The sequence below is a fragment of the Brienomyrus brachyistius genome, unplaced genomic scaffold, assembly GCF_023856365.1.
Source record: "Brienomyrus brachyistius isolate T26 unplaced genomic scaffold, BBRACH_0.4 scaffold50, whole genome shotgun sequence".
NCBI lineage: Eukaryota > Metazoa > Chordata > Actinopteri > Osteoglossiformes > Mormyridae > Brienomyrus > Brienomyrus brachyistius.
In genome coordinates this window covers 678194-692075 of record NW_026042325.1, presented here as the reverse complement: position 1 = coordinate 692075, position 13882 = coordinate 678194, and the positions used below count along the sequence as shown (strand labels likewise).

Here is a 13882-nt window from a genome sequence, read left to right as displayed (position 1 = left end):
GTACTTGTTCCCATTTCCTCTTTAAGGACTGCGTTTCTGGGTGAGGATTTGTCACTTTGAATTTCTACAACTACAAATATGGGGTCTTACTGAAGATCTGAAGGCTCCCTCCTCCTGGAATTATAACGATTTATGCATCATGTGATATACTGTGCCATGCTGCCACACCCTGAACAAACGCTTATTTCAGAAACAGAGCGTCAAACGATCACAAGAACTATATTAACTAAAGTGTCACATCTCTCAAGGTTTCCAGTTCACTAACTCGTGTTGGTGACAAAACTACACGGATCCGCTGTTTGATTCATATGGGAGATTTAAATACCGACGTGATAAAATGTGTGTGCAGGACAAACAAACAGTTGGCCTTGTTTCCGGCTGGAATGAGCCACGGCCCTCTGACCGTGCGATAGCCCTGCTTTGTAGCCTGAGGTGAGACTCCAATCCTGGCCTCCCACAATCAATCCGGATGCCGTCACCAATAAGGTCACCGGAATGAAGAAAAAAAAGTGCATCATTAGTGAATTTATGAGTTGATCCATTTCTTCGCAAATGAACATATTTACTAAAGAGGGCTGCATTTCCTTTTCCTTCCCGCCACCACCGACCCCCCCTGCAGAGGACCGCTTTATTTTTATTTATTTATTTTTATTTATTTCCTCAAGAGAAGGAGAGGGAGAGAGGGGGGGGAAAGAATAGAAAAAATGGAGAAGAAGGGGGATAGAGAGAGAGGGAGAGAAAAGCTTCAATACCTGCTGAAAAGAGAAAACAATAACCGACATCTACACGAGTCACAATGAACATCAAGTGTTAAACGTTGTTGAACAGCACATATAGCTAGTATTACATTATATGTTTAGAAGCAACAGCTGATCAAGACAGTGTGTGTCTGTGAGCAGCTGTGAGGGCTGATGTGACATTGCTGTGTTACTTCCTTTTTACTGGGGGGGGGGGGGGTCTATCACGTTACTCCTTTCTATCATGCGTAATGATGTCGACACCATCAGTAATGGACAACAGCGTTTCTCCTCACTTTATTGGCCCTTGCTTACCGGGCATGTCCCACCTCCTAACACGTCCAAGCCCCACCTCCCACCACGGTCAAGCCCCACCTACCATGGTCATGCCCCACCTCCCACCATGGCCAAGCCCCACCTACCATAGCCAAGCCTCACCTCCCACCACGGCCATGCTCCACCTACCACATCCAAGATCCACTTCCCATCATGGCCAAGCCCCACCTACCACAGTCATGCCCCACCTCCCACCACGGCCAAGCCCCACCTACCATAGCCAAGCTCCACCTCCCACCACGGCCAAGCCCCACCTACCATGGTCATGCCCCACCTCCCACCACGGCCAAGCTCCACCTACCATGGTCATGCCCCACCTCCCACCACGGCCATGCTCCACCTACCATAGCCAAGCTCCACCTCCCACCACGGCCAAGCCCCACCTACCATGGTCATGCCCCACCTCCCACCACGGTCAAGCCCCACCTCCCACCACGGCCAAGCCCCACCTACCATAGCCAAGCCTCACCTCCCACCACGGCCATGCTCCACCTACCACATCCAAGATCCACTTTCCATCATGGCCAAGCCCCACCTACCACAGTCATGCCCCACCTCCCACCACGGCCAAGCCCCACCTACCATAGCCAAGCTCCACCTCCCACCACGGCCAAGCCCCACCTACCATGGTCATGCCCCACCTCCCACCACGGCCAAGCTCCACCTACCATGGTCATGCCCCACCTCCCACCACGGCCATGCTCCACCTACCATAGCCAAGCCCCACCTCCCAGCATGGCCAAGCCCCACCTACCATGGTCATGCCCCACCTCCCACCATGGCCAAGACCCACCTACCATAGCCAAGCCCCACCTCCCACCACGGCCAAGCCCCACCTACCATAGCCAAGCCTCACCTCCCACCATGGCCAAGCCCCACCTACCATAGCCAAGCCTCACCTCCCACCACGGCCAAGCCCCACCTACCATAGCCAAGCCTCACCTCCCACCATGGCCAAGACCCACCTACCATAGCCAAGCCTCACTTCCCACCACGGCCAAGCCCCACCTACCATAGCCAAGCCTCACCTCCCACCATGGCCAAGACCCACCTACCATAGCCAAGCCCCACCTCCCACCACGGCCAAGCCCCACCTACCATAGCCAAGCCTCACCTCCCACCATGGCCAAGACCCACCTACCATAGCCAAGCCCCACCTCCCACCATGGCCAAGCCCCACCTACCATAGCCAAGCCTCACCTCCCACCACGGCCATGCTCCACCTACCACATCCAAGATCCACTTCCCATCATGGCCAAGCCCCACCTACCATGGTCATGCCCCACCTCCCACCATGGCCAAGCCCCACCTACCATAGCCAAACCCCACCTCCCACCATGGCCAAGCCCCACCTACCACGGTCATGCCCCACCTCCCACCACGGCCATGCCTCCTACTATGTTATTGTTACGCAATATTAAAAATGGTGGGGTCTCAGACCTCCCAAAGGAACGGAATACTCTGCAGGGTGTACTCACACTCATTACACAATATACTGTGCATCCTACCAAGTGTTCCCTATGTGTTTACTATGGAGTGTACCCTACAGAATGTGCACTGCATAGTGTATACTGCACATAGTGTGCACTCCGTAGAGTACATTCCATGGGGCACACTCCATAATGTGCACTATGTAACATACATTCCACTATGAAGTACACCCTTCAGGTGATATGAACTGGCACATTATTGAGTGTGCCCTACTGAGTATACATAGTGGAATGCATACTACATAGTTCACTCTATAGAATTCACAATAAGTAGTGTATACTCTATAGTGTGCAATGTGTAAGGCACACTCTATAGAGTGCACTATGTAGGTACACTCCACTATGTAGTGGACTGTACAGAGCATGCTTATGGAGTGCATACTTAGGACTGTACACTCCATAGTGTGCACTCCATAGTGTGCACTCCATAGTGTGCCAGTACATATCACCCAATAGGATAAAATTCATTTTAAGTCAAAGAAATTCAATGCACTCACATAACAAAGGAATGTCATTTAATCTAGCAAAACGTAAACAATATTATAATAGATTTACTTTCTAGAGGACAGCTATATATACTTAGCAGGCATGAATGGTATGAATTTTGTTTTCGTTTGCTGATTAACATTAATATTGTTGATTGTAGGAAAAGATCTTCTTACGTTTCTTTGGTTCAGCACTGCAGTCATCATAGGCAGCACGGAGTTTTGATGAGAGATGCTCACCTTTTTCTATGAGAAGGTCCACTATGCTCCACTAAATGACTACATTTAATTTAATTAAACTAAAAATTAATTACAATTAAATTATTTACTCTGTGAGTAATACTTCAAATGTCGCATTCGTTCATTCTGAATAACATGATTTTTTTTTACGAAGTGTACATGCTTATAAAGATGTTTATGTGTAATTCATACTGAAATATTAAACTATACTGAACAAAAATATAAACGCAACACTCTTGTTTCTGCTCCCATTTTTCATGAGATGGACTTAAAGATCTACAATTCATTCCAGATACACAATATTACCATTTCTCTCAAACATTTCTCACAAATCAGTCTAAATGTGTGATAGTGAGCACTTCTGCTTTGCTGAGATAATCCATCCCACCTCACAGGTGTGCCACATCAAGATGCTGATCTGACATCATGAGTAGTGCACAGGTGTACCTTATACTGCCCACAATAAAAGGCCACCCTGGAATGTGCAGTTTTTTGCTTTATTGGGGGTCTGGGGACTCAGAACCGGTCAGTATCTGGTGTGACCACCATTTGCCTCATGCAATGCAACACATCTTCTTCGCATAGAGTTTATCAGATTGTCAATTGTGGCCTGTGGAATGTTGGTCCACTCCTCTTCAATGGCTGTGCGAAGTTGTTGGATATTAGTGGGAACTGGTACACGCTGTCGTATACGCCGGTCAAGCACATCCCAAACATGCTCAACGGGTGACATGTCCGGTGAGTATGCTGGCCATGCAAGAACTGGGACATTTTCAGCTTCCAAGAACTGTGTACAGGTCCTTGCAACATGGGGCCGTGCATTATCTATCTGAGTGGCTGGTCTCAGACGATCTTGGAGGTGAACCTGCTGGATGTGGAGGTCCTGGGCTGGTGTGGTTACACGTGGTCTGCGGTTGTGAGGCCGGTTGGATGTACTGCCATATTCTCTGAAACGCCTTTGGAGACGGCTTATGGTTGAGAAATGAACATTCAATGCACGAGCAACAGATCTGGTTGACATTCCTGCTGTCAGCATGCCAATTTCACGCTCCCTCAATGCTTGTGGCATCTGTGGCATTTTGCTGTGAGACAAAACTGCACATTCCAGGGTGGCCTTTTATTGTGGGCAGTATAAGGTACACCTGTGCACTACCCATGATGTCAGATCAGCATCTTGATGTGGCACACCTGTGAGGTGGGATGGATTATCTCAGCAAAGCAGAAGTGCTCACTATCACACATTTAGACTGATTTGTGAGAAATGTTTGAGAGAAATGGTAATATTGTGTATCTGGAATGAATTGTAGATCTTTAAGTCCATCTCATGAAAAATGGGAGCAAAAACAAAAGTGTTGCGTTTATATTTTTGTTCAGTGTATATTGTTAAAAGCTGCACCTTTACTAGATATAGGAATTTATTTAATTCAACTTTTGAATGGTAACTTTCAATCACAATTCAAATTAAATTCAAAACTGAACTGGATTTTCAGGCCCATCCTCCATTTAGTTCAGAATGGGACAGAACCATGCCAGCGAACCTGGGGTCTGTCCCATATGACTGAGGTGGCCTCTGTTTGCCTGTCTGCCAGAGTCATGCTGCTGCGATGTGGTGATTCCAGCCCATGACTCTACCAGCTATTTATGTATTTGCTGAGGTATGTTGAGGCATTCACTATGACATCAATGCGAGTATAACCATCTGCATAATTCGCTGGACCAAAATTGTTAATAGATCTCTTAAACAGCACAGCCTGAATTCAGATATCAGTACGTACATTTTTGTATCTAATATGGGGATTGCACATAAAACCCCCAAAAATATTTCTCTTTAATTTAATTGAAATATTTAACTTGAAAAACGTGAATTTTCGCTCTGCATGGTGTCATGTGCTTATAATCCGAAGATTAAAGGTAATTAAAGCTTCAGAGTTATTATACTTAAATATAGACTTTTCTTGCTATAAATGTTTGATACACTATCAACATAATCATAATATTAGCCTTGAAATAAATCTTGTAGAACTCTTTATGATAGTCTCAGCTTTATTTAGTCATTCTTCAGCCATTCTATGACACTTCTTGCTTTTAAGCAGACTCTGCGTGTCGAGTCTCTCGTGTTCAGGCGCCGACGTCTCACAGCCAAGCTGACGTTTAGAGACACTTAGTGCCCCAGAATGCAAACGTCTCATCTCAGCTCCCCGTGTCCCTGCCTGTCCATTCCTTATGTCACATGGTCACAGTGCTGATGTAACTACAGGATCTCACAGGCATGAAATGACCATATTCTGCCAAAGCATCATCAATAATAGTTATTTACTGTGCTGTGACAAGACAATTTACATGCAATTTACGGTTTATATCCAACAGGACAGGAATTTGTGGAGGGTGCAGAGCAGCGTGGCGGCACTGTACCACGCGGCACGGGGGGCCGGGGGCGCGGCTGTGCGGGGGCTCTTCCTGGGAGGAGTGCTCCCGCAATAAGATCTGATTATGTGGCCAGATGCAGACTGACAGGGTGCAGATTGAGATGCCCAGTCGCTGTAATTCTCTCTATTAATATCCCTAGTGCCACACTGCTTGCCCCGGACCACATTTATTAATCACAATTTGTCATCTGCCCAACGTTGCTGCCCCCCCCCAGCTCGTATATACCTCTCCTCCAACCCCTCACCACACAGATGTGGTCACGCATACCGAGTGCTTTCTCCTTCCCTCTCTTGCTCTCTCTCTCTCACTTACTCTCCCCCCCCTCGCCCACTCTCATATTCTCTGTCTCTTTCCCTCTCTGATTCTCTCGCCTCTTCCACACTGTCTTTAATATTCCACATTCAAAACGCCGCTGCCTCTCCAAGGCTCAGCATCCAAGCAAATCTGGTATTTTCCTTATTCCCAAATTATATGTTTCTTGATCGATTTTTATGGGTGTTGACTTAAAGAGAAATTGGTACCACTTTACAATGAGGCTCCCTTTTACCTCTTGTAGTACCTAATTAATAAAAAGAAATCGTATTGTCTATTAATAATTTACAAATAATTGACTAACTGATAACCCGATTATAAACCATTCATAAACCCGTTATATGGGTAGCCTTATTGTAAAGTGGCACCGAAAAATGTATAGTGAGTTAGCTTCCTCAAAATGCTTTGTGAAGAGTATTCATTTTCTTAAATTAAACAATATGGTTTAATATTTCATGCATTCATATGACTGTGTGTGTATGTGGAGTTTGTATGTTCTGCCAGTGCTGTGCTTCTCCCTTATGGGGACTCCAGGTTCCTCCTGCAAGCAGGCAGGCAGTCAGGCTAATTTCTGTCACAAAACTATTTTGGCTCTAAATTGCACATAGAGCATAACTGACCACGTGTGCCCTGTGACGGACTGGCATCCCATCCAGGGTGTATCCAGCCTTGTGCCCTGTGACGGACTGGCATCCCATCCAGGGTGTATCCAGCCTTGTGCCCTGTGCTGTCAGTGATACACTCGCACTACGCCTGTGCCGACCACCAGGATAAGTGCTAAGAAGATGCATAAGTTCTGCTCCATTTATTTACCATCTTGTTCTTTCTCTCAGACAAATTCCTTCCCATATTTCTCATTCAGTCCCTTTCCTGTTAATGTCCAAGACGGTCTGATTCCTTATCCTTGAGCTGAATTCAGCTACACCAGTGAGGTCAATTAAGGCAGCAAGATATAATCAGTTTATGAATACAGTTAACAGCCATCTGTGATCATTTGCAGGAGTGACCGTTCATTAACTGGAAAATGAAGTAAAATGTCACGCAGGAAAAACACAGCAATACAAACAAGTTAGTTTAATTAGTTTCAAAATTAAATCATACCATCAAATTTGACATTACAAACTTAAGAAATAAGCCTGGTCAGCTGCGTTAGTTCTTAGTCACATTAATAGTGATTATAATAACAATAATAATATTTTTCTTATAGTAATAAAAATCATTATATATGTATATATAACGATATATACAGTCATATATAGATACAATATTTCCTCACTATTTCATACTATTAAATTAGGGTCAAAGTAGGAAAAGTACAAAGATTGATTGGGCTTTTGGTGAATACAGTCACGCAAATGTGTGGGGGGGCAGAGAAAGTGACACACAGCTCGTTAGCTATTGATCCTAAGTGTCCATTCAATCACACTTTGCGATCTCCATGAGACGTTTCGGCAGCCCCTCCCCCACTGTGAACTTTAATTAAGACTCGTGTCTCACCAGAGGCAGCTTCCTGCTTCTCTCCATTCTTGGGAGAAACGCAAATTCAACAGAGGAGAAAGTGAGAGAGGTAGAGGTGGAGGGAGAGAGAGAGAGAGAGAGCAGGGGGAGACAAGGAAGTAAAGGTCACTCCTGTTTTGCAGACATTCTCAAAGCCTTGGACGGCCGTCTCTGTGATAATGTTCAGACGAGGAGCAGTCACCGTGCGGCTGGAGAGCCGTCCTCACCTGTTTCCATTTAACCCTGTGCTGAGGACACACTAGAGCCCATCATAACCATTTGACTGTGATGTCACAGTCCTGGTGTAGATCCCAGCCCAGATCACACCATTTATTTTCCGGCTTCCCCATTCCCTGTCCTCATGCATCATGCAGAATTTCTCAGCCTACAATGTGGATGTTTCTTTGCACATGCATTTCATATGCCTGCAGCAGGTGTTGCAGTAGATAATGGTTTTAAACCTGGAGGGTTGGTGGTTTGAATCCCAGGAGCCTGGTTCTAGCACCTACAGACTGGCTGCCTTGTGTGAACACGCCTATGGAAACTCCAGCTGTGTAAATGGGTGATATATATACTTACTGTTCTGGGCAATGGTGCTCAATGTATGTTTGCACCGTCCTCGGAAATTCTATAGAATCTCTTGTGCAAAAGCCAATACAAATAAGCATAGTTTTGATTTTTAATCTCCTAATTTTTGTTTTCACTCTATAAAGAAATGTTCATTTTCTTCAATTTAAACCATTCATCATTTTCTATAACTGCTTATCCCAGCCAGGTTCACTGAAACCTATCTCAGGACCCACAGGCGCAAGGCAAGTAATAACTCAGACTGGGGTGCCAACCAATCACAGGGCACCAACCAATCACAGGGCACCAACCAATCACAGGACACCAACCAATCACAGGGCACCAACCAATCACAGGGCACCAACCATACACAGGACACCAACCAATCACAGGACACACACACGCCACACACACACCTATGGGCGGTTTGGTAACTCCAATTAACCTCAGCATGTTTTTGCACTTTGGGGTGAAACCCGAGTCCCTCGAGATAATCTCACAACCACATGGAGAGGACATGCAAACGCCACACACACAGAACCCTAGTCACCGTACCACCCGCAATTCTACTACTATTATTATATTTTCACTAAGATTCTTGTCACCTTAAACAATTTACCCAGAATTAATCAAAAAGCTAAACCTATGCAGTTTTTGGACCCACTGGCCCAAGAAGCCCCCTGCCCTGTGCACTGTGCTTCCTGAGAAAGGTGCCAGGCCCCCGTGTGGCACACTGGCCCAAGAAGCCCCCTGTCCTGTGCACTGCGCTTCCTGGGAAAGGTGCCAGGCCCCCGTGTGGCACACTGGCCCAAGAAGCCCCCTGCCCTGTGCACTGCGCTTCCTGGGAAAGGTGCCAGGCCCCCGTGTGGCACACTGGTCCAAGAAGCCCCCTGCCCTGTGCACTGCGCTTCCTGGGAAAGGTGCCAGGCCCCAGTGTGGCACACTGGTCCAAGAAGCCCCCTGCCCTGTGCACTGCGCTTCCTGGGAAAGGTGCCAGGCCCCCGTGTGGCACACTGGCCCAAGAAGCCCCCTGCCCTGTGCACTGCGCTTCCTGGGAAAGGTGCCAGGCCCCCGTGCGGCACACTGGCCCAAGAAGCCCCCTGCCCTGTGCACTGCGCTTCCTGGGAAAGGTGCCAGGCCCCCGTGTGGCACACTGGTCCAAGAAGCCCCCTGCCCTGTGCACTGCGCTTCCTGGGAAAGGTGCCAGGCCCCCGTGTGGCACACTGGCCCAAGAAGCCCCCTGCCCTGTGCACTGCGCTTCCTGGGAAAGGTGCCAGGCCCCCGTGTGGCACACTGGCCCAAGAAGCCCCCTGCCCTGTGCACTGCGCTTCCTGGGAAAGGTGCCAGGCCCCCGTGTGGCACACTGGTCCAAGAAGCCCCCTGCCCTGTGCACTGCGCTTCCTGGGAAAGGTGCCAGGCCCCCGTGTGGCACACTGGCCCAAGAAGCCCCCTGCCCTGTGCACTGCGCTTCCTGGGAAAGGTGCCAGGCCCCCGTGTGGCACACTGGCCCAAGAAGCCCCCTGCCCTGTGCACTGCGCTTCCTGGGAAAGGTGCCAGGCCCCCGTGTGGCACACTGGTCCAAGAAGCCCCCTGCCCTGTGCACTGCGCTTCCTGGGAAAGGTGCCAGGCCCCCGTGTGGCACACTGGCCCAAGAAGCCCCCTGCCCTGTGCACTGCGCTTCCTGGGAAAGGTGCCAGGCCCCCGTGCGGCACACTGGCCCAAGAAGCCCCCTGCCCTGTGCACTGCGCTTCCTGGGAAAGGTGCCAGGCCCCCGTGTGGCACACTGGCCCAAGAAGCCCCCTGCCCTGTGCACTGCGCTTCCTGGGAAAGGTGCCAGGCCCCCGTGTGGCACACTGGCCCAAGAAGCCCCCTGCCCTGTGCACTGCGCTTCCTGGGAAAGGTGCCAGGCCCCCGTGCGGCACTCAACAGGAGGACCCGGCAGAAACACACCGACAGGCATTTTTAAACTCCTGATATTTATAATGATCATTATTTAATGAGCTTTTCATTAGAAGGACTGAAATGGCCTTGGATGCATGCATTGATTCAATGCTAAATTAAACTATGTTTTATATAAATAGATAGATAGATAGACAGACAGACAGACAGACAGACAGACAGACAGATAGATAGATAGATAGATAGATAGATAGATAGATAGATAGATAGATAGATAGATAGATGGCATTCCTTGTGTATTTATATATATATACAATATTCTGCTTATACTTTGTGCTATTTAAATATGCATACTTAAATATTTATTTAATTTTTTATTCTTAGTCTCTATTAATATGGTGCAATGCAATGTGCAATTAGGGGCTCAGGTGTCACAGTGGCAGAGCGGTGGATTCTGCCATTACCATGGCAACCCCCCCGCCACACACACACACACACACACACCAGCTCACAACCTCGCACACCCTGCTCATGCCCATCCCCAAGGCCTGTAAACTGCCCTCCATTGTTTTTGTTAAACAGAGCTGGTGTTTTGGGGGAAAAGCGAATGGATTTTCATGTGCAAATGTCAGTCAGTCAGCTCCAAGCAATCACAGCGCTACCATCTCCAGAGAGCCCTGGGAGACACACCAGCTGAATAATTTAGCAGCCGAGCTTCTCTCCGCTCTGGGGTCACGGCCCCTGAAAGTAATGACAGAGAATGGCCCCCAGACCCCCTCCTGCGCACGCCAATTACATCTTACTCAATGTCTCTAATTCCTCACAGTCAAAACAAACCCCTGGTTTAGACCAGATGCAGCCAGACAACGCCAAGCAGGTAGAGGCCAAGGGGGCGTGGCCCACAGGGGAGAGGGGCGGAGCCCCAATTGTCAGCAGGGAGAGGAACTTGAGGGACACCTGAGAAGGTCTGGGCAGAACTCAATCAGAAGAGTACAAGCAAAAAGCGAAACGAAAATGAACACATATCTGAACAAATGAACAAACGAAGCATATCTCCTCCCCTTCACTGACAACGTAATACGAAAAAATGTTACATTTAAGGACCACTAGCTCACACAAGATCAGTACACATTAGTCAAGAGAGGATCTTATTTCCTTGAGACCAGCCCCTCTGTCTGTGTGCATAAACTTTACAATTTTCAAATACATTTTCCAAAAAAACGCGCAGCTCTAACTCATGTTTTTAACATCATCGTTGATTTTTCCTTCTTCTTCCAGCAGGTCTTCCATGAACTAGACGCTTGAATTCACTGGCCCACAATGTTCATCGCTACAGACGTTTGACTTTTCCCAGCGTGGCGCCCTCTTGGTGGGGAATCGCGCAATCCGTGGGCCATGTTGCAATCTTCCCTTTCTCTTACGTTACTGCTGCCTCCCTCTTGCTATTCTGCAGCCATCTCCATGTCCTTCAGGAGCCCTGGGGGGGGGCTGCTAGACACAGAGCCGAAACACAGCCTCCCCTCTATGCCGCAGAAGGATCCCGTCATGACGTTCCAGCTCGATTACGCACCTCGAGAGCGGCACGTCTCCGTGATATGACACCACTGAACGCATAATTACTGTCGCATGCATTTATGCAAAACAAACGCTGATTTACTTTGATTTACACTCGCCTATATGTTAATTGTTGAAGAGCCCTTAAATAGTACATCCATCCTTTTTAATTAATCAACTTCTGCTGTACACCATGCGCAAAAACCCATTTGTCTGTAGTAGTATCTGTTCAAATCTCTGAAAGATTTGACTCCCGTGTCATTTTAATAAATGTCTGCTAATAGCAGGTGTTTCGAAACAAAGACTCGGAATGCTATTATACATGTACCTCTCCGACCCTCACTCCCTCTCCCTCTGTCTCTCCTTCTCTGTGTCTCAGGGATACACACTGAGGTGATGTTTCTTACTTTTGTCTCGTAATAAACAAGCTCCCATTTAAACAAGGTGTATATTTTGAGTGGTTTTGGGCAAAGATTTTTATACTTTTATAAACGACCACTGACACTGCTGACGTGTTTATATTTGTTTGTCTTTAATTTGAAAAAGATTTTGTTGTGGCTGGTGGCTAAAAAAAATCCGGAGGTAAGAAGATATAAGGTACAAGAAGATGCATTTTACAATATTACATTAGTGAATTTTTCCAAAGAGAGAAAAATGTGTTTTTCAATAAGTGACCACATAAGTATGGTAATGAGTTATTTCAAAATTACTTGCTTCATAATTTGATCTCAAAGATAGACGAGGTACCATCTATGGTATGGAGGTGCCAGAGATACCTGCATCTCCAGTCTATTCTAACACTGACAGTGCATGCAGATCTGGGTCCTAATTTACCAGACTTTCGGTAAATCTGATCGTGAAAACTGTGTATGCACAAATATTTGATTGTGAAAACTGCATACACGCAAAATAATTCAGATTTATCAAACGTAGCAATCTCCCCTAGTAACCTTGTAAATGTGCGTACGTGCAAAAGCCTGAGATGCTGCCCAGTTGCCAACCACAAATAACCATGAATGATTCATGCAAATGAGCTACATGCCCATGTAATATGCAAATCAATCCTTTTTGGTTACAAAGTCTGATAATAGTGACTGTAAATTAAAACCTTTGAACAGTGCAAGGTAGAGGCGCAACAAAGTGTTGTGTTGGGGGCTTAAGCACATTTTCTAATTGTATGTATCACATGTATGATATTGTATAGCTGCACTATTGTGCACTTCTGGATTACATGATGAACTGCATTTTATTGTCAGAGTACTTACACATTGTGTAATGACAGTAAAGATGACTCTTAAAAAATGCCTGGAATGGCAACACATCAGCACTGCAGTAAATTCTGTCAGCTCTGCAAAACGCCCTGAAAGAAAAGTGCTCAGATCTGACAGAGAGAAAAAAACGACTTGCTGTGCACAGGGCCAGTGTGACTGTAACAATCAAGGGCAAACGCACATACTCACTCTCAGGCTTATACATGAGTATGGCAGTTACAATAGGGGGCGCACTGGCCCAGGCGATTAGCGTTCAGGAGAATATCTAAGTTTCCTAACTGCTGTTCAGCGGCCCAATGAGGTGAGGTTAGTCTCAGTCCTTATATGGACGTCAATTGCACATACAACCTGACTCAGCTTCCTCAACAGAAGAGTGTGGACCAATGAGTGCAGGCCAATGAGTGCAGGCCAATGAGTGCAGGCCAATGAGTGCAAGCAATGAATGTAGGCCAATGAGTTTAGGCCAATGAATGTAGGCCAATGAGTGCAGGCCAGTGAATACAGGCTTTTTTCTAGGTTTTTCCCTCCTGATGCTGGTGCCTGGGTCCAGCCGACACATGAGCTGCTTCCTAACAGAGGGGTGAATGACCGAAGCGTGACCCATCACATACAAAACTGGTCACAAATTTCTTTAAGTTGCTTCCAAATTCTTTTAATTATAAAAGACGAGGTTGTAAGGCCTAGCTGTAGTTCAAAGCCAAAACAGATAAAAGTAAGACAATAACAAAAAGCTGTAAAAGTGAGAGACCTGAAAGAAATCACCAGCTTATAGGGAAATTCGGCGATGAAAGTGAAACCGAGAGGATGACAGACTGCAGTTAACAAAAATCAGCTCTTCAGTTCTCCTTTGTTTGCATTTGCTGTTTTTGGCACAATATTTTCAGTAAGGCTGCTCTTTCCTCAGGATTTATTGTAGCCGAGGTGTCCGGTAACCGAGGCCCTGCAGTGTCTCCATGCCGACGCAGATGCTATGAGACGAGATCCTTAATTAAAGCACTGGCCTTGCTGAGATGTTTCTGATATTGATTGGACTTCTGCAGGTTTTCTCTGGTCCAGCATACAGCTTT

The 13882-nt window shown here is 46.9% G+C and overlaps 1 protein-coding gene across 1 annotated transcript; it reads left to right on the top strand.

Annotated features, from left to right (window-relative positions):
* Nucleotides 1-1226: 1226 nt before the first annotated feature.
* Nucleotides 1227-1961, top strand: LOC125723514 (uncharacterized). Its single transcript, XM_049000162.1, has one exon. It carries the CDS (start codon nucleotides 1227-1229, stop codon nucleotides 1959-1961), a length of 735 nt encoding a protein of 244 aa, XP_048856119.1.
* Nucleotides 1962-13882: the final 11921 nt, after the last annotated feature.